This window comes from Raphanus sativus, unplaced genomic scaffold, assembly GCF_000801105.2.
Source record: "Raphanus sativus cultivar WK10039 unplaced genomic scaffold, ASM80110v3 Scaffold1834, whole genome shotgun sequence".
NCBI lineage: Eukaryota > Viridiplantae > Streptophyta > Magnoliopsida > Brassicales > Brassicaceae > Raphanus > Raphanus sativus.
Genome location: NW_026617143.1, coordinates 1 through 19017, shown reverse-complemented (window position 1 = coordinate 19017; position 19017 = coordinate 1). Strand labels below are relative to the sequence as shown.

Here is a 19017-nt window from a genome sequence, read left to right as displayed (position 1 = left end):
TCGAGATTCACGGTTTTAGCTCTCGTTTTCTCTTCTTGCGGCGACACATTTTCTCCAAATCATCGGTCGTTTTTTGACTCTGACATGGACGGCTCCGACGGGCCCTGCATGTCCGGCTTTTGCTTCCGATGCGTGCAATCTTCCTCGTGGTGGGCGATCGGCTTTAACTTTGGAGCGTGCCGTTTTCTTCGGTGGTCGCCGGCTATCGTACCCTTGGATCTGCTCGAGCAGTATCAAGTCTTTGTTCTTGTGTTTGTTGGTTGGGTTTGGATGAGATCTCGAGTAATCATCAATGAAGCTCTCGAAAACTCAGATATACGGGTTATAGTTACTGAATCTCTTTAACTTCCAATATTGTCGTTGGGGGAGTTTTGGTGGTCGTGGTCATTCCCAGATGATTCTGATGGTAAAGCGTTAAGTTTGATCGGATGTTTTATAGGTGAAAACGTTGGTAGCTCGTGATTCTGGTACGAAGCCGGTGGTGCATCGATTAGGGGCCTCAACGACGGAGTCAAGCCGAAAGAAATGATGACGGTTCAACCATTAGACATGTAATCTCTTCTTTAGTCAGTGTCTCACACGTGGTAGTGTGATGGATGAGTTTGGTTCATTATTTTCTTTGGTTTGGAACTAGTTATGTGTTGGTGTATGTTATGTGAGCTGGTTTTTTGGACTTTGTATGTTTTTTTTTTGTTTTCAAGGCTTTATAAAAATATGACGGCAAAAAAAAAAAAAACAATCATACTGTTTTTAGATGAAATGCGAAAAAGGTGTCCTTAGCTAGAGCATACCGGTTTTAAATTCTGGTCATGGCGTGAACCGTTTAATTGATAAAATGTACATTTCATGGAAGCGATATCGTGCGACTACAAAATTGGACACACACTAGATATCTGAATATTTTATAGGCAATACTAGAAGATATCTTCAATGTACTAGCTAGTTTCGTGGCCAGAACATTGGACTGTATAGTATTGTAAAAAACATTATCGAAAATTATTGTGGAAATTTTTCAAGTTTTTATGCTGAGCAGAATTTTTTTTTTTTTTTTTGTAACACCAGAAATTTATCACAAATAGTTTAAATACCAAAATATTTATAAATTATTATTATAATTATCTCTTAGCTTAATATACCATTCATCTTACCATCTACACTTAAAATGTTATTTATTTTAGTCTATCATCAGACTATCAGCAAATTAAACACAACTTGATGTACACACCCCTAAACACAATCTAGGGTAAGGAGATAACTAATAAGTGAATCTGAAGCCTAATAGAAATGTAGTGTATACGACTGAAGTTATAACGGGCCTCTAACCAACGGTCTAGTGTGAACACATGCATAAGAGCTTAGCACACAGCGTAAAGCTAATTAATGGGCTTCGGGCTTAATAAATAGATTTAAGCCCAGTAATTAGCATTATCCAATTTACTTCGAAGGAATATTCTATCACGTGGCAAATAGCGTTGACGGTCAAAGCAACAGACTTTTTTTTTTTTTTTTTTGAAACTGAAGCAAACAGACTTTAAGGAAACAAAATCGCTGGAAACTTCACGCGTTAATTAATCTTTTGTTTTGATTAACATATCAATGAGATCACATGAAGGAGGGACCACGTACGCGTGAGAAAGGGTAATCATTTATACCGTTGGATGAAAAGTGCGATCCATCTAACGGTAATCTTGTGCAATTAGATGAAAAAAATAAAAAATCCCAACTATAATTTCTTGAATAACAACAATACTGGGAAAGTGGCCGAGCACAAACATGCATGTGCATGCCTGCCTGTATCTTGCCAGCCTTCATGTGGGGATCTATAGTGCGACCACTATCCATCATCAAAATAACTATTATTACATTTTTTATAGTAAATTTACGTGTACTGAATATATTTATTATATTCAAATTAACCCACTAGAAGGAATAGTATTAACGATAACTAAACATATATCCCTTTTTTTTTTTTTGTCAACATAACTAAACATATATCCAGCTAAATGTTTTAGACTACTATTATATGAAAGCAACAATTTTGCATGTATTTCCACATTACCGTTAATACTAATAGTACTGCATTTTGGCGGCTCTGATCATTCGAATAACAAACAAAAGAAAGTAGTACCTAAGAGACTTTATACAAAAGATAAAGCTAATTTTTAAAATTAGAAGGAATAGTAGCATCTGAGAGGCATTTCTAGGATGATTTGAGGAAGAACAACCTGCCTTGGTTATTTTGTTATGTTAAAACCAGGTGTGTCCTACAACTATAATTATATTAATTTTTATAATAAATGATTTATTTTAATATTTTAAAGAGAAGAAACAGAGTATCACATATGACTGAATTTCAGTGATGTGAATTTTATTCTAGTTTTATAATCAAACATATACAAAGAACAAAAATATAATAGCAAATAAAAATTTATGAAGTATTCATTTTTCATATTAGCGGAGTATGTTTAATGTTGATTCTGTTCTACCAATTTAGCTATTTTTAAATTGATTTCTAATTTAAATAATATAATGTAGCCTATTGGCAAAAGAAAAACCTAAGCATCCAAAAATTCGTAAAATGGAAGAAAATAGATTATTTAGAAGGTTGTGCCAGAAATTCAAAACCCACAACAGAAACATCAATCCATATACATTAATACAGATTATAGTATGTAATAAAAGCATTTATTTTATTTATATGAATATGCAAATTTCGAGAGAGGGGAGGTTGAAGACAGCGAAGCAAATGTTTTGTGCAGCGGACCCAATATATAAACAGCGAAAAAAGCTTTTCTAATCAACTTGCTTATTTCCCTTTAGCCATTGACGTGGGTTCCCACTAGCAGCTTTCTTGTCTGCTCCATCTCCATTGGCTATCTCTTTTCTTTTGTTCCTTCAATCAACACAACACATAGGTTTCTACTCTTCTTCTATTGTTTCACTCTTCTAGTACAAAGAGTTATTTTTCTTTTATTTGTTGGAAGGGGGAAAGTTACAGTTTTCTTGTTTTTTTTTTCTTTTGTAAATCATCACATATAGAGAAAAAAGGTTAAAAAACTTTGATGTGGGTAGAGTTTTGATTCTGGGGGGAAGTAATTAATCAGATGGCTCAACAGAGACAGTTTCAGATGGAAGGTGGTAATAACGATACAAAGCTGACGAAAATCTTCGTGGGAGGATATAGCATGGGAGACTCAGAAAGATACAATGAGACGTTACTTCGAACAGTTTGGTGAAATCGTTGAAGCTGTCGTCATTACTGATAAGAACACTGGAAGATCCAAAGGCTATGGCTTTGTATGTTCTTCTTTTTCGTGACATAAGTTTTATATTAAAAAACGAGTTTGCTTTTTGTTTTTTCTCTTTTCCTAAATGGGTTTTTATTTGTTTGATCAGGTGACGTTTATGGAAGCAGATGCAGCTATGAGAGCATGTCAGAATATGAATCCTGTGATCGATGGAAGAAGAGCTAATTGCAATCTTGCTTTTCTTGGTGCTCACAAACCTCGTCCTCCTACTTCTCCTAGACATGGTTCTCCTCTTTCTCTCTCTATAAATTCAATGAAAACTTATAGTTATAACCTAGCTTATCTTTGGATCTTTTTTGTTACTTGATTAACAAGCGAAGGAGGAAACTTGATTTGCAGGAACAGGGAGATTTAGGTCACCAGGAGGAGCAGGATTGGTTGCTCCTTCTCCTCAGTTTCGAGGCTCTTCTTCTTCTTCCTCTGCTTTTGTTCATCATCATCAACAACAACACATTGGTCAATTCCCATTTCCTTACTCTGCTTACGGGTAAGTATTATCATCTCATCAACAAAAAAAACAAGCCATCTTTTTTTTTTTATGTGTGTGTTTTATTATTGTTTGTGTTTTATGTTCTTCAGATTTTCTGGTTATTCTCAAGAGGGATTGTACCCAATGGTCAGTACTCTTTTCATTGATCTTTCACTATGTTCATTGAATCCATTTTAGCTGAATGTTGATGTTCATATGTTGCAGAATTACTACAATCATCAACCCTATGGAGGACAACAGTATTCACCATATATGGGACCTCCATCATCAGGATCAACAGGAATGTTCCATGGTTACTATCCTTACTATCCTCAATACGATCCAACTCAAAGTAGTAATCATGCTCAAACTCCTCACCAACATCATCAAGGTTTCAGCTTTCAATACACTGCTACTACTCCTCCTTCTCTGTTACAATACCCTTACTTGCCTCATCAGCAATTCAGCTCTCAGCCTCCTCCACCACCAATCCTCTCACTCCCAACCTCTCTGGCTCTATCATTAGCATCTTCGGCTTCATCTTCTTCCTCTTTGTCAACCTCCACTTCAGGTTTGATTTCAAAACTCACATCTTAATTGAAACCCTTGTTTTCCATTCATATGTATTCTTTACTATTTTTTGTGCTTGTATTAGCTGCAACCTCTGCAACAAAACAGTAGTTATTACTACACCAGCAGCAGCTGAAGCTAGCAACAAAGATGGTCATGAAGCAAATACCCCCTCCTCCATCAAGATAGAGAACTGATTCAGTACTACAATAGCAGAGCAAGGGACTACTACATTGTGCACTAACTCATGATCAATCTCTCCAACATGTTCTAGCTAAAAACATTTATTCATATCATTTATAGGATTCTAGAGTCTCTTAATTAGTACCTAGGAGGAGGAAGAAGAAGAAAGAAACCATCCTTCACATTCATTGTTTTATTTATTTTCATGATTCATATTGCATTTTAGGTTAAAAGAATCAAAGAGAAGGCATTGGTAGCCTTTTTCTGGATTATTGGATTGATGCAGAAAGCATCATTCAACATTACATTAATTTGGGGATTTATTTTTTAGGGTCAGAAGAATTGTTTTATGTCTTCTTCTGAACTCAAACATGATTTAAAAGCTTCGGATGAGCTTGAAATCTCTTTTTTTTTTTCTTTCATATTTGTAATGGTCTTAAGTCTTATTGCTTGTTCTTGTTCTTCATTATGATTATATAAAAATTTTAGATGATATCTTTAATTTCAGCTGAAAAATTTTCTAGTTTTTTTCCAACTTGTTGATGATATAAAACTACCTCGCTTTATAAAGTGTTCAACTTTATAATTGATTAATTTGAATTACCATGATTATATTATCAAAGTAACAATGATCATTGTCTTTGGATTCCAAAGGGGATCTTATGACAAAAGTACCGGTCAAAAGACCGTTGGGAAAGATGGATCTTTTTCTTTGCCAATGGATAACATTTCATGATTATTATTGTTTAAATAACTTTGAAAGAAACTCAGCACCTACTTAACACACAGATACATCATACTTTTTTGGTTTTCTTTAACTTATGAGAATGTTTTAGAAGATACAACATAATGTTATTTGTCTGCAAGTACAAATTAGAAAACGGACAGGAACAAGTTGTTTGAAACAACCAAAGAAAATACAGCCAAGGAAAACTTATGTAAAAGTCATCCTAAAAATAAATATAACTTTAATGGTTTCAGTTTAACTTAGAGCCTACAAACTAATGGGCTTTTGTATATGTAAGGCCTAACTTTAAGAAAGCCATTAAGTTGGGACTGTAGACATGTGTGATACATATGGGTAACCAAGTTGGAACTTATGTAAAAGTCATCCTAAAAATAAATATAACTTTAATGGTTTCAGTTTAACTTAGAGCCTACAAACTAATGGGCTTTTGTATATGTAAGGCCTAACTTTAAGAAAGCCATTAAGTTGGTACTGTAGACATGTGTGATACATATGGGTAACCAAGTTGGGCATAAAAGCCTAACCACGTAAGCATATGGGAAGTTGTTTACTACGTTATTAACTGTCCATATCATAGACCAATAGATATTTTGTTTTGCTTTAATTTTGATGGGGCATTTTTCTACGCAAAAGCAAAGTTTATAGATTGTTCTAGAACTCTTCTTCTTTCCACACAAAATATATAAAATTCACACCACAGATTACGACTTTAATCAATGCTGGCATTTAATATTGAGGCTAATGGGTCCATTTTTAATTCTATTATTTTTAAAATAATATTTAAGACAATATCTAACTTGAGCAAATCTAACTTGAGTGATAAATAGATCGCTGCAGAAAGATAAAAAGAAAAATATCTACTTTTGAACACCAATCAGAAAAATGCCTAGAATCAAAGTTAGCCACACAAATAGACAAGAACACCCACGTGTCATCCTCATAACCACTAGAAACTATACAGGAACGACACGTGGAATGTGGACCAACGAAGCAGAGCTACGCCATCTCCACCGAATCAGACACGATACAGGAAAATCAAAATAATGGCCCATATTAAGCCACGTCAGCCCAAAGAAGGCCCGCATAGTTATGAACCGTTAATTAGATTTTTTTTTTCCCAAGTTGTTTAATGCTATTCTCGTTGAGCATAGAAGTCGTCTGATATTTTGGCCATAGTTTTGAGTGGCTCAGAATTAGATTCTAATTATAATAATATACCTCCTCTTTGCCTTCTTCTTCCTCACTACAATAATCAGATAATACCTTTTCTTCCTCTCGGCGAAATTAAGATCTAAAATCGATGGGGGAAGTTGTGGTTATAAGTAGCGACGAAGGTACTACGGAGACGATGATGAGCAGAGGCAAGTCATCGGAGGTTGTCCGATGGGAGAAGTATCTTCCGACAACGGTTCTCAGGGTTTTGCTTGTCGAATCCGACGATTCGACTCGCCAAATCATCACCGCCCTTCTCCAAAAATGCTCTTACAAAGGTCCTTGCTTTACTCTGTTTTATAAAATGTTTTAAAAGTTTCCTTCTTTTGTCTTGATTTTGAACTTAGAAGTATGTTCGGTCTGTGAAACTAAACTCGAGTCGGTTTTGATTTCAAAAAAGTTGTTACAAATGTCGAATTTTATCATTGCTTTACTCTGTTTTATATTGATGTTTTAAAAGTTTTGTCTTGATTTTGAACTTAGAAGTATGTTCGGTCGGAATTAGATCATTTGTTCATTGTCTTAAATCTGTTTTTCAAGTTTCATTCTTTTTGTCTTAATTTTAAAGTAAGAAGTAATGTTGAAACTAAACTTTGGATCTGGATTTTGATTACAAAAAAAAAACAGTTGTAGCAGTATCGGATGGTTTAGCAGCGTGGGAGACTGTAAAGGGGAAGACACATAAGATTGACCTAATACTAACGGAGCTGGATTTGCCAGCTATATCTGGTTTTGCACTCCTTGCTTTGGTGATGGAGCATGAAGCTTGCAAGCACATTCCTGTCATAAGTACGATGTTGGTGTTCCCCTAAGTCCGTTTCTTTATTTCTTTTTTGGGTTAAAAAAATAAGAAGCACTCTCTTTAGTTTTCTGATGATTTTTTTTACTTGGGTGTTTTGCAGTGATGTCGTCTCAAGATTCGATGGCAATGGTCTTGAAGTGTATGCTGAGAGGTGCTGCTGATTATCTGATTAAACCCATGAGGAAAAACGAGTTGAAGAATCTATGGCAACATGTCTGGAGAAGACTTACCGTAAGTTAACTTTTGTATCCTTTGTGTTTGATTTTTTTTAAAGCTTGAAAGACTTATATGATTGTCTATATTTTTGGGGTTATGAATCAGTTGCGTGGTGATCATACTGCTCATGCACCTAGCTTACCAGCTTCACAGCAGAACCTTGAAGACACTGATGAGACTTGTGCAGATTCCAGATATCATTCTGATCATGGAAGTGGTTCTCAGGTACCAGATTTGATTTTGGTGGCATCGTGTGTTTCAATAGATGCCTGATATCTTTGTCAATTGCGCAGGCTATCAGCGACAAGGATAAGGTGATGGAGGATGTGAAACCGGTGGTTGAATGTTTTGATGTGACAATGGATTTGATAGGTGGAATGGAGAAACGGAGTGAGTGTTGTTACTATGGAGACAAGACTGGTGAGCAGCAGCAGAATGTTGGTCCAGAGCTTGGGCTTTCTCTGAAGAGGTGTTGCTCTGGAGGAAGTTTGGAGAAGAAGCAAGATGAAAGCAAGCATCAAAAGCTTAGCCTCTCTGATGCATCAGCCTTCTCACGGTTTGGTGTTCTTGCTTGAAAACAATAAAGAATGTCTCGAATCATTGGTTAGTGTTTTGTTCAATAACATTACTACATTAACGTGCAGATATGAGAATGAGAAGCCAGCAGAGAAAGCAGGTGTTGCTGTTGTAGAGGCAAGTAGTTCAGCTGGGCCCAAGACACCAAGCGAATCACATGAGAAGTTATTAAGATGTGATCACGGAAGCGCTACAACGAGCAGCAACCATGAGAATGTCGGATCATCAAGCGTAACCGGACGAAACCAGTTTCTTCAGTCCAGGAGTACGAAACAGAAGCAAGAATCTCTCTTGCCAGTAGAATCAAATCTCCTGAAGGCAAGCGAGGAAGTGGACGTTGGTTGTCAGAGCAACAATGAGGAGGAGGGGACAGTAACAGCAGGAGGACAAAGTAGGAGCAGCATAACAGAGAAAGCAACAGAAGAAGAAGAAGTAGAAGAAGAAGAAGGTGTGCTGAGTGTCCAGGAGCGTAGGAGTGAGAGAGCAGCTGCGCTGTTGAAGTTCCGGATGAAGAGGAAAGATCGATGCTTTGGTAAAAAGGTAAGAGAGAGACCCACAAGCTCTGCTATATATGGATTCTTTTTATCATGAAATGCAATAACTAAATGTTTAAAGTGGCAATGTATAATATTGGAATACAGGTAAGATATGAGAGCAGGAAGAAGCTAGCAGAGCAGCGTCCACGAGTGAAAGGCCAGTTCGTGCGTGCTACGAATTCAGATGCGTCTTCTACTAAATAAAAAAAACAATTGGCCAACGAGACAAGTTTGTAACTCTAGAGTGAAGGGCCAGTTTGGTTTTATAATAGAGACTTATTTATTAGATTTGTTGTTATATGCAGTGTTGTTGTTCTTTTGTATTTGAGCGTTTTCTTGTCAACTAATCTGAGAAACTGGTGGGGGTAATGGTTCCCCGGCCCCTCTTGTATATCTGGAGAATGAATGATCAAAGCTACGTTAAAACTGTAACTCCATTATTACTATTTTTTTTTCTTATCTTTGATTGAGTAGCAATTTTTATAGTAAGAAGACAATCTAAGATCCATAATATGATTAGGACACGACAATTGGACTATTGGGGAGGTGGGGGCATATATTATTTGATTTCAAAGGACCCAAAAGCATATTCCAAATTTGTTTCTATGCTAAAATCCATTCAGAAACCTACAGATTTATATTCTTCTCAAAAACCTGTAAACAAATTAAATTAATTTCATAAATAAATAACCGAGGAAAAACACAAAGGACCATAAACCAGGTAATAAAAGGCCCAATCATTCGCTAGAGACACAAAAAAGTCATTCGGTTCGATTAGTAAACTTGCCAGAAAGACAGGAGAGAGCAATAATTACGGTGAGAAAAAAAGAGTGTTCTGACACGTGTACATAAAATTGACCCGTGAAAGAAAAACACAAAAACAAACAAACAAAAAAGAACCAGAAGAGATTATTACAGATCTAAAGGAAAAGGAAGGAAGGGAGGATAAGAGTGGAAAAACAAAAGAAAAAGGAAAAGTAGGAGAAGCTGCCCAGCCCATCTCTCCGTGGCCGCCTTACACCTTTTCTTATAAAAAGGGTCACTCCTTTCCCTCGACATTCTTTCTTTAAAGGCGGAGGAGGAGGACAAGTAGTAGTGAATCTATCAACCTCCACTTCCTCTCTCATTGTAAGCTCTCTTTGAATCATCTTTTCTCACGCCTCTATGTTTGTCTGTTTTCGGTTTCTTCACATCTGTGTAATTTTATTTTTTATTATTATTTGGGGTCGAACCTGAAGAATCAGTCTTTTCTTTTTGCCGATGCATCTCTGTTCAGTTGCTGGATTCTTCCTTTTCTCATTCTGACTTTTGGAATTGGATCTTTTTTTTTTTTTTTTTTTTTTTTTAATTTGTGGCTTTAATTGATTTTTATAGTGTTTTGACTCTGATTATTATACGCTCTGTAAGCGTTGATTAGTTTAAAATAATAAAAATAATAAATATACATTCCTTCTGAGTATGTGATTGTGCTAGAAGAACCTCCTCCTCCTGTACAAGACTAGTAGTGCTATACATGTCCCACTCCTCTTATTTGTTCTTTCTTGTTAATAAATTTGCTTTCTTTTTCTGTTTAAACAGATTTTACCCAATTTCGGATTAAAAATTTAAACTGTTCTGCTTCCTATATCTTCTTATTTGTAGAGGTACCCTCATCTGTTGTTCATTGATAATAATATTGAGAGTTCTTGTTTTTTTTTTTCTTTACAGAATGGCGTCTTCAAGCCCCCAACATAGCCACATCATCGAGGTTAAAGCAGGCAAATCCGTTGTAGAAAGCACGACAAGCCTGGCGAGCAAAGCCTGTGGAGAAGCACCCTGCGGCTTCTCAGATCTCAACAACGCTTCCGGTGACGCCCAAGAACGCAATGCTTCCATGAGAAAGCTCTGCATCGCCGTGGTGCTGTGTCTTCTCTTCATGACCGTTGAAGTCTTTGGTGGCATCAAAGCTAATAGCTTGGCTATACTCACCGACGCAGCTCACCTTCTCTCTGACGTTGCTGCTTTCGCCATCTCCTTGTTCTCCTTGTGGGCTGCTGGCTGGGAAGCTACCCCTAGGCAGACTTATGGGTTTTTCAGGGTTGAGATTCTTGGTGCTCTTGTCTCTATCCAGCTCATTTGGCTGCTTACAGGGATTCTTGTCTATGAAGCTATCATCAGACTTCTTAGTGAGACCAGTGAGGTTAATGGGTTCCTTATGTTCCTTGTTGCTGCTTTTGGGTTGCTTGTGAATATCGTGATGGCTGTTCTGTTAGGACATGATCACGGTCACGGTCATGGACATGGTCACGGTCATGACCATCACAGTCATGGGGTGACTGTTACCACACATCATCATCATGGTCATGATCATGGTCATAGTCATGGAGAGGACAAGCATCATCACGCTCACGGGGATGTGACTGAGCAGTTGCTGGACAAATCAGAGAAGAGAAAGAGGAACATCAACGTCCAAGGAGCTTATCTTCATGTCCTTGGAGACTCAATCCAGAGCGTTGGTGTTATGATTGGTGGAGCTGTCATTTGGTACAAGCCGGAGTGGAAGATAGTTGATCTCATCTGCACGCTTGTCTTTTCGGTTATTGTCTTGGGGACCACCATCAACATGATCCGAAGCATTCTTGAGGTGTTGATGGAGAGTACGCCTAGGGAGATTGATGCTACAAAGCTGGAAAAGGGTTTGCTGGAGATGGAAGAAGTGGTGGCTGTTCATGAGCTTCACATTTGGGCTATCACGGTGGGGAAAGTGCTGCTTGCTTGCCATGTTAATATCACACCGGAGGCGGATGCGGACATGGTGCTCAACAAGGTGATTGATTACATCCGCAGGGAGTACAATATCAGTCATGTCACTATACAAATTGAGCGTTAAAGTAAAAACATTTGAAGAGTATTTTGTATAAGCATATTCTCATTGACATGATGATAAGATCAATAAAGTTTCTTTCCTTTTTGTTCACTTTCTCTTGTTTCTCAGCTTTAGGTGTATTGGTATGTTTATATGTCATCTTTGTTTGGTTGAGCTCAAGTAAGCACTAAGCTTTTTGTTCTTCTTTCAATTAAGTCTTGCAAGGACGGACACAACTTGCTCTAGAAGAGAGACGTTATCTCAAATTTTTATGAGATTAGGTGTTTTTCAATTATCCTAGGAGTCAGAGGGCTTGTGAATGTGTTAGAAGCAGGATTTGATTGACATTTTTAGAGTTTTAATTGACATGTCACAAGTGGGCCATTGTTTGTCCTGAGAGTCTGGTAACAAGAGCTAGTAAGTTACATCATCAGTAAGAGTCATGTCACAAGGGTTGTGTGAAGTTTGGATGTTGTTAAGTTGCTTAGGCTGTTCTGGTTTTATCACAGTAGTATGAATATGAATCTGATGAGTGAAGAAAATTAAAAGATACTATTTTAGAAGCAAACACTGGTTAGTACCCTTGAAGCCAAGGCATCGACATTTGTATGCTTAACAGGTAAGAAGCCAGAATTCACGCGTTAATGAATAGAGAGGGGATGAATGTATAAACGCTTCCTTAAGACTTTAAAAGGTTCAATTTCCTTCTTCTTCATCTTATGTGTCTTTAACGAAAGCACCACAACTGACTGTCTTCGCTGCCAGACAAAACTGCCACACCCAATAATGTTTCTTTGACTGACCTTTCTTCTGTCAGAGAAACTCTCTCTCTCTCTCTCTCATGTTCTTTTGCTCTGCTCAGCCTTACCAACTTATCCTTGGTCCCTAAAACAAACATCTGGGTGTCATCTCTTTTATCTTTATATTTTTACCTCTTTGTTTCCTTGCCTTTCTCCTCTCATATCTCACTTTCAAGTTCCCTTTGTTTTCTCTTCAACAATCTTCATTTTTTCATAACGATTTAAGACCAGTGTTCTATAAAAAGCTAACGGCCTTAGCTTCAGAAGCGAGTACATGAGTATCTTGTTTTTTTTACTTCATTAAAACCCCTCACATTTATTACATGAGAGATACAAACAAACAAGAGAGAAAGAGTAATAAACAGAGAGGTCTCAACTTTCTAATGGAGAGGATTCAAGGACAAAATAAGCTCTGTGTAATGTAACTTACCTCAGTTTGGAACGTTTTTCATTCATTTATTTTTTCTTTTCAACTATTTGAGTCTATAATCAAAGATATGGACATGCATTTACTCCTTTCCCAGATGAGTTACATTCAATGCTTTAGATGTTAACACTAACAAATCTGCTCTCAGCTGTTTACCTTTCTTTGCAACATTCCATTTTTCATTCTAGTTTTGTTTCTCTACTACACTGACCCACTCACCAAACCACCCACAGTAGATGAATAACCAAATTTCACTTGTTTCTTTATTCTCTCTCACTCACTTGGTAGGTACCTCCTTCCTCTGTTTTCTTTTTTTTTCTTTCTTTCTTTTTCTTGCAGTTGATGGATCAAAAAGTGAATGTAAGAAGAAGCCTACAAGTTCAAGTATCTCCGGAGGATCAAAGCTTTCCTCTTGAGGAAGATCAACACTCAACTCTGACCTTGCAAGGTACAAGAACTCCATATCTACTACAAATGCTGCAAGATCCTTCTTCGGTTTTGTCCTTCAGAGACCCAAACATTCTAGGAAACTATCTCCCCTATGAAGTTCCAGAGACTTATTCACCGATCCACTCAGAAACCAACCACTTCTATCAGAACCCATTTTTAGAAAGAACCAATGAAGACATCTCAAGTCAAGAATTTCAGATAAACCCAGTAGGGAATGCTCATTCGAGACGCAAGCGCAGAAACAACAACTTGGAGACATCGATGAGCAGAGAAAAGAGAAAGAGAAGGAGAAACAAACCAACGAAAAACAGAGAAGAGATGGAGAGTCAGAGAATGACGCACATTGAGGTTGAACGCAACCGCAGACGTCAAATGAACGTTCATCTCAACTCACTCCGCTCTCTCATTCCATCTTCCTACATCCTCAGGGTATATATATATATATATATATATATATATAGCACAAACCAAAACTTATACTAGTAAACATTTACATTAACAAGTTTTGTTGTTTTCTTAAAAGGGAGACCAAGCGTCAATAGTAGGAGGAGCTATAGACTTCCTGAAGATCCTCGAGCAACACTTGCAATCACTTGAAGCGCAAAAGATGACTCAACAAACTAGTAAACTAAAAATCTATGCAACGGTGATAGAGAGGCACGTGAATCTCAACATCCAATGCCAGAGGAAACGAGGAGAACTTCTCAGATCAATCATTTTGCTAGAGAAACTTGGATTCACAGTTCTTCATCTCAACCTCACATCTCCTTGCAATGCATCTGTCTCTTATTCCTTCAACCTCAAGGTACTTAAAACCTACTTATAAGTTATAACACAAAAAGATATTATGGAAGACAGAACACGTATCCTTTTCAAAACATTTTTTTGGTATTTTCTCAGATGGAAGAGGAATGCAACTTGGGAACAGCAGATGAGATAACGGAGGCGGTTCGTCAGATTTTCGACTGCTGATTATTAGAAGCACGTAATGACTATAAGTTCGTTTTTGTTGGTATGTAACTGGGAGACTGCTCCTCGGCATTGTCATTTTGACTTTTGTTTAAGGGTGTTCTACAGATTTGGGCCCCACCTGATCAAGTTTGACTTTTGTGTCAATCAATAAGATATTGTCTTGCTTTTTTGCCTCTCTTAAGGGGTTTGACCTTTTCATTTGATGATATCAGATAGCATTGGGTCTGAATGTTCGAGCAAAGCCCCATTCATGTTTTCAAATCATATTCCACATTTCACAATTGGAACCATCAGTTTTCTAAAAACACTGAGCCTTGAAGTGTTTTCTCTCGCTTTTGTTTTGTGCTAGAAAACATTTCATCAATATGTAATTTATCGTCCCTTGTTTAAAAGGCCTTAAACATCACTCCCTCATAATTCCAAAACACGGGGGAGCTGCTGATAAGTGCAAATCTTGTTTGGAAATCTAGTCACCAGAGCTACCTGCGTTATATCGTATTTGTTTTAAGAGTTTTGAATTGCTCTCACACGCTTTGTTTTACATAAAACTACTCAAAGAATACAAGTATACGATATAGATAGGGGTGATGGATGCAAACAAAACCATGCATACAAAACTAAAAGGGAGGAACATCTAGCTTGCAATTCACTTGAGTAATAATACACTTGTTTGTGTCAATATTTTATAGGAACACAAAAAGAAATCAACATGTTACAATCCAGTTATATATATTCGGACAATGATCTTCTTAGATATTTTTTTTAATTACGAAAAAGTTGGGTTGATGGAAGCGGACCGAAAGGACCAGATGCAAACAGCTGACTGGAGTGTCGTGGGTACTGAGGAACGAGCATGGTCAAGCTAGCAGACGATCGTATTCGAACAAGCCCCAAGAATGGCCATTCTTCTTGGGACACTTAGTGGCTTTGGTTAAAGACCAAACTTGGATGTGATACTAGTTTTGAACCTCCAGAGCAAAACAGAGGAGCTCTAAGGAAATGTGCTTTCAATCATCATCATAAAGGAGCTCCTAGATTGCTGTTATGACACCTATCGACTATCGTCGTGTAGAGTATGTCTAATTGTCATTGCTTTCTTGCATTTTGTTTATGTTCTCAATACGCTGCTTATAGGGTGTAGTTAATGAACACAAAGATCTCTGGTTCTTGAAAATAACGAACTCAAGGCAGTGGGCCTTATTTTGGAATGAATTTTTCAGATGAAAAAAATAAAAATAAAAGAGTCAGTCGACACCAAAATCACAATTCTATCCAATGGAAAGCTCCAAGATGGCTTGTACGTCCACCACGTCAGCACTATCCTGATCGGGAAACCCAAAACGAGTGGTGGAATCGTTTCCAAAAATATTAAAAGTCTCTCTCTATCAACTCAACACTGATTCTCCTTTAATCCAAAAGATAATAATAATAACACTTAAGAGTAAGATTGAGCTTCTGATTTGTTTCTCAAACAATACAAAACATTGCTGGGTCTCTGTGATCGAAGTGCCAGAGCCATGGCTTCCCTTTCAATCACTTCCTCTTCGACAATCATCAATTCTAGAGCTTCTCCTCTTCCTAGACAAGCCTCCACCTCTTCTCCGTCATGTATTTCCCTTCCCATGCTTCCTCCTCAGCCGCTTCAGTCCACTGCTTACTGTCCGTTTCCCACTTAACCTTTTCCTTTTTTTTTTNGCTAATGTCCGGTTCAAAAATTCTAAACTTTCCAGATGGGTTTTGTCGTTTATAGGTCGGAAGATTGCGAGGAACGTTCTGACAAGAGCTACCGAAGTTGAAGCTTCGGTCGCTGCCGACGCTGACACTACAGAGTTGCCAGAAATCGTCAAGACCGCTCAAGAAGCTGTAAAGTCTTTTACTTTTTACAAATGATTATGCTCCTTCTTGTTATTGTCTTTCCTTTGATAACTGAATTGGATATTTTGTAATTGAAGTGGGAGAAAGTGGAGGACAAGTATGCAATTGGTTCTCTCGCATTTGCTGCTTTGTTGGCTCTTTGGGGTTTTACTGGCCTCATCTCGGTTAGGAGACTCACTTTCCATTTTTTCAAATCTCTTTTTTTTTTTGTTTGATTCTAAATTTTTGAATATTTGTGGTGGTGAAACAGGCAATCGACAGGCTTCCATTGTTTCCAGGTGTTTTTGAACTTGTAGGCATTGGTTACACTGGGGTGAGAGTCTCTTTCTACCTTGTTTCATCTTTGCCTTTTTTTTGTATTTATCACTACCAGATTTAGCGAACCTGTCACGAGATTGGTAGTCTCACATTTGGATTTAGATTTACTTCTCTGTATCCTAAATAAAAAAACATGCAATTCAGTGTTTTCCTTACTAAGATCTCATGTTTACAAATGGATTGCTGCTTCTCATGACTGATCTTGAATCTCATTTTATGTGATGAACCTTCACGTGTGGTTTACATTCTGTTGTTTATTTTTTTTACACAGTGGTTTGCTTACAAGAATCTGATCTTCAAACCAGACAGGTCAATCAATCTCCCTCTATAACCAACCCCTCGTCTAGTCTTTTCTTTGAGAAAAAAAATGAAACTCAGATTTTTTCTATGGTATGTGTTTCAGGGAGGTGCTGTTTCAGAAGATCAAAGACACATACAGAGACATACTAGGGAGCAGCAGCTGAATCAGAGGAAGAATGAGAGCAGCTGAATCGAAGAATCTAACACATGTCTATGTCTCTCTGTGCTCCTTGTAGCTTAATATACCATGCGTCTTATATCAGTGTTGTAGATTCCATCATCTCTCTCTCTCTGCTCTCCTTGTAGCTCAAATATCATCCATTTTATGTTGTAAATTCCTCAAGACTATGCAATGATGAGATATTTCATTCTCAAGTTTTCAATTTTCCATACTGTTTTATAGTTTCCCTTAAAGCTTTTAGTTATCAAAGAGTCTTTGCTTCCTCTGCTCCTGAGTCATCTCATCCTCTAGGTACAATGTAGTCACAACAATTCTTGTCCAGCTAATAAAAGATGTGCTTTTTATCGCTAAAAACGACAAGTTTGATATTTTCGCTGCTGATAACATGGAAAATGAAACCTTTCTAGACTAGTTGAAATTTGAATCGACATCCAAACTCAATCATTTTTACATCTACAACCATATTACCACTGGTTTAAGACTGGTGTCAAAACTTCTCATCTTGGAGTGGCATCGCTATGAAATGGGTGGTGAAGTAGTTCTATGACACTAGCGTTACTTGTTTGTTTGTTTTGTATTGCTTACGAAACTGTAAAAAATTATCAGTTAATACCCTCCACTCACATTACTTGATAATACTTATTTCGGAGTAAAAAGTGATATGACCAAACAAAATCTATTGATACACTCCACTCACATTAATTGAATACTTGTTTTGTTTTTCTTTGTGAGAAATACTTTATGGATATGAAATGTGTATAGCTCTTGAATATAAAACATATATAGCTCTTGAATAGTAGTTGAAGATGAGACTAATGGCCTTGGTCTTGGTCTTGTAAATAAATCGGATTAGTCATCTTCTTTCTTCTCACAATCAATAGTTTTAGAGTATATTCAATCCATCAGAAGTTGGAATCATATTGGTGTGAAAGGGACTAACGGTGTGAATGAGTTATATGACTTATTTGATAGATGTGAGATCAATGTTGTTGGTGCTGAAAAGTAGTAAATTCAAAAATAGTACAAACATATAATGAATTATAAATATAGTATATAGTTTTTTTATGAAATATTTATTACTATATTTTATAAAATAAAAATAAAAATAAAAATTAAACTTACAATTATTTTGTCGACTGCTTCAGAGATTTGGTGGATCATACTGTCGGTCAACCCATTGATTCCAGCAAGCACTTCAGTATCTATAAGAACTTCATTCCACTTCCGAGATTCTTTCAAGATTTTAAATGCCTTAGTGTCTATCTTCTTGTTTACTGGAAGAAACAGAAAGGAGAGTACAATTGAGCAGCGACTCGGGATCGTTTTTTTTGGTCTCTCCCCCCCTAGGTTTTTATAATTGAAAGCGGGTTGAAAAACTAGAAAAACCGAATTAATTGAATACCAAACCGAACCAAACAAAAAACCAATTGTTTTTAGTTGTCCAACTGAACCAAACGTTATGTCATCAGACCAAAGAAAATGAATTTATTAATTCACACATATGAATCAAAGAACCGAACTCCTCAAAAGCATAAGATTTGGGGTCTCATCTACTCTATTAAAACAGAGTCTTAATTTTTATCTACCATAGATGTTCTCATTTGAGTTTTGGACTGTTTCATTTTTATTAGGAGTTACATAATAAATGGACCATGTTATCTCAATTAATTAAAACCACACGCTATAATTAAATATCAGCCTGCCAACTAAACATTAACCAACGATGTCCTAAATTTGATGTTCTATACAATTATGTATTTATTTATATTATTAAAACACAAGGCCTTTTTTTGAGGTGCCCTTGATTTTTAAAAATATTTACCATTATATGCCACTGAATTATTTTAGACTATGCTTTAGATTAAATATTTTTGTTTTTGTTTTAAAATCACAACAAACCATCTCCTAATTCTGTGTAATCTTTTGTCAATTCTTTTGTTAATTAAACACAATCGGTGATATTAACTAGCAACATTATATCCACGGCAAAACTAACATATCGTTTCATCTCCTTTCCCTTTCAACATTAATAATTTCACCCTTTTCAATTTTACAGAATTGTTATAATCATGTAACCGCATAATTGTGAACACATTAACTATTCATCAATGCTATTAAAACACAAAGGTTTTTTTTTTGAGGAACCTTTGAATTTTTAAAGTATTTACCATCATATACTACTGTATTTATTTTAGGCTAAGTTTTTGATTAAATGTTTTAATATTTTAT

General features: G+C 36.6%; 4 protein-coding genes and 1 pseudogene across 4 annotated transcripts; all 5 read left to right on the top strand.

Moving 5' to 3' along the window:
- The first annotated feature begins 2798 nt into the window (after positions 1–2798).
- LOC108854134 (uncharacterized) lies at positions 2799–5037 on the top strand (annotated as a pseudogene).
- Positions 5038–6425: 1388 nt separating this feature from the next.
- Positions 6426–9097, top strand: LOC108854132 (two-component response regulator-like APRR9). The gene is made up of 7 exons (XM_018627643.2): positions 6426–6768; positions 7118–7279; positions 7393–7523; positions 7614–7733; positions 7802–8064; positions 8153–8624; positions 8726–9097. The coding sequence occupies exons 1-7, from the start codon at positions 6579–6581 to the stop codon at positions 8822–8824; spliced, it is 1437 nt and encodes a 478-aa protein (XP_018483145.2). The 5' UTR covers positions 6426–6578; the 3' UTR covers positions 8825–9097.
- A 470-nt stretch (positions 9098–9567) lies between these two features.
- On the top strand, positions 9568–11576 carry LOC130504856 (metal tolerance protein 1). The gene is made up of 2 exons (XM_056999462.1): positions 9568–9748; positions 10328–11576. The coding sequence occupies exon 2, from the start codon at positions 10329–10331 to the stop codon at positions 11487–11489; it is 1161 nt and encodes a 386-aa protein (XP_056855442.1). The 5' UTR covers positions 9568–9748; position 10328; the 3' UTR covers positions 11490–11576.
- A 628-nt stretch (positions 11577–12204) lies between these two features.
- LOC108849228 (transcription factor bHLH70-like) lies at positions 12205–14269 on the top strand. The gene is made up of 3 exons (XM_056999461.1): positions 12205–13571; positions 13666–13947; positions 14043–14269. Exons 1-3 carry the CDS (start codon positions 13035–13037, stop codon positions 14112–14114), a joined length of 891 nt encoding a protein of 296 aa, XP_056855441.1. The 5' UTR covers positions 12205–13034; the 3' UTR covers positions 14115–14269.
- Positions 14270–15514: 1245 nt separating this feature from the next.
- LOC108835116 (protein CURVATURE THYLAKOID 1B, chloroplastic) lies at positions 15515–16982 on the top strand. The gene is made up of 6 exons (XM_018608411.2): positions 15515–15773; positions 15865–15977; positions 16067–16153; positions 16240–16302; positions 16579–16616; positions 16711–16982. The coding sequence occupies exons 1-6, from the start codon at positions 15632–15634 to the stop codon at positions 16769–16771; spliced, it is 504 nt and encodes a 167-aa protein (XP_018463913.1). The 5' UTR covers positions 15515–15631; the 3' UTR covers positions 16772–16982.
- Positions 16983–19017: the final 2035 nt, after the last annotated feature.

What these genes read in the sequence shown, in the direction of transcription:
- LOC130504856 (XM_056999462.1), top strand. Translation starts at nt 10,329, where the DNA reads ATGGCGTCTTCAAGCCCCCAACATAGCCACATCATCGAGGTTAAAGCA.
- LOC108835116 (XM_018608411.2), top strand. Translation starts at nt 15,632, where the DNA reads ATGGCTTCCCTTTCAATCACTTCCTCTTCGACAATCATCAATTCTAGA. An exon ending in TCAAGACCGCTCAAGAAGCT is followed by an intron (nt 15,978 to 16,066) that starts GTAAAGTCTTTT and finishes TTGTAATTGAAG; the next exon opens with TGGGAGAAAGTGGAGGACAA. An exon ending in GTTTTACTGGCCTCATCTCG is followed by an intron (nt 16,154 to 16,239) that starts GTTAGGAGACTC and finishes GTGGTGAAACAG; the next exon opens with GCAATCGACAGGCTTCCATT.
- LOC108849228 (XM_056999461.1), top strand. Translation starts at nt 13,035, where the DNA reads ATGGATCAAAAAGTGAATGTAAGAAGAAGCCTACAAGTTCAAGTATCT. An exon ending in CATCTTCCTACATCCTCAGG is followed by an intron (nt 13,572 to 13,665) that starts GTATATATATAT and finishes TTTTCTTAAAAG; the next exon opens with GGAGACCAAGCGTCAATAGT. An exon ending in CTTATTCCTTCAACCTCAAG is followed by an intron (nt 13,948 to 14,042) that starts GTACTTAAAACC and finishes GTATTTTCTCAG; the next exon opens with ATGGAAGAGGAATGCAACTT.
- LOC108854132 (XM_018627643.2), top strand. Translation starts at nt 6,579, where the DNA reads ATGGGGGAAGTTGTGGTTATAAGTAGCGACGAAGGTACTACGGAGACG. An exon ending in CAAGCACATTCCTGTCATAA is followed by an intron (nt 7,280 to 7,392) that starts GTACGATGTTGG and finishes GGTGTTTTGCAG; the next exon opens with TGATGTCGTCTCAAGATTCG. An exon ending in ATGTCTGGAGAAGACTTACC is followed by an intron (nt 7,524 to 7,613) that starts GTAAGTTAACTT and finishes GTTATGAATCAG; the next exon opens with TTGCGTGGTGATCATACTGC.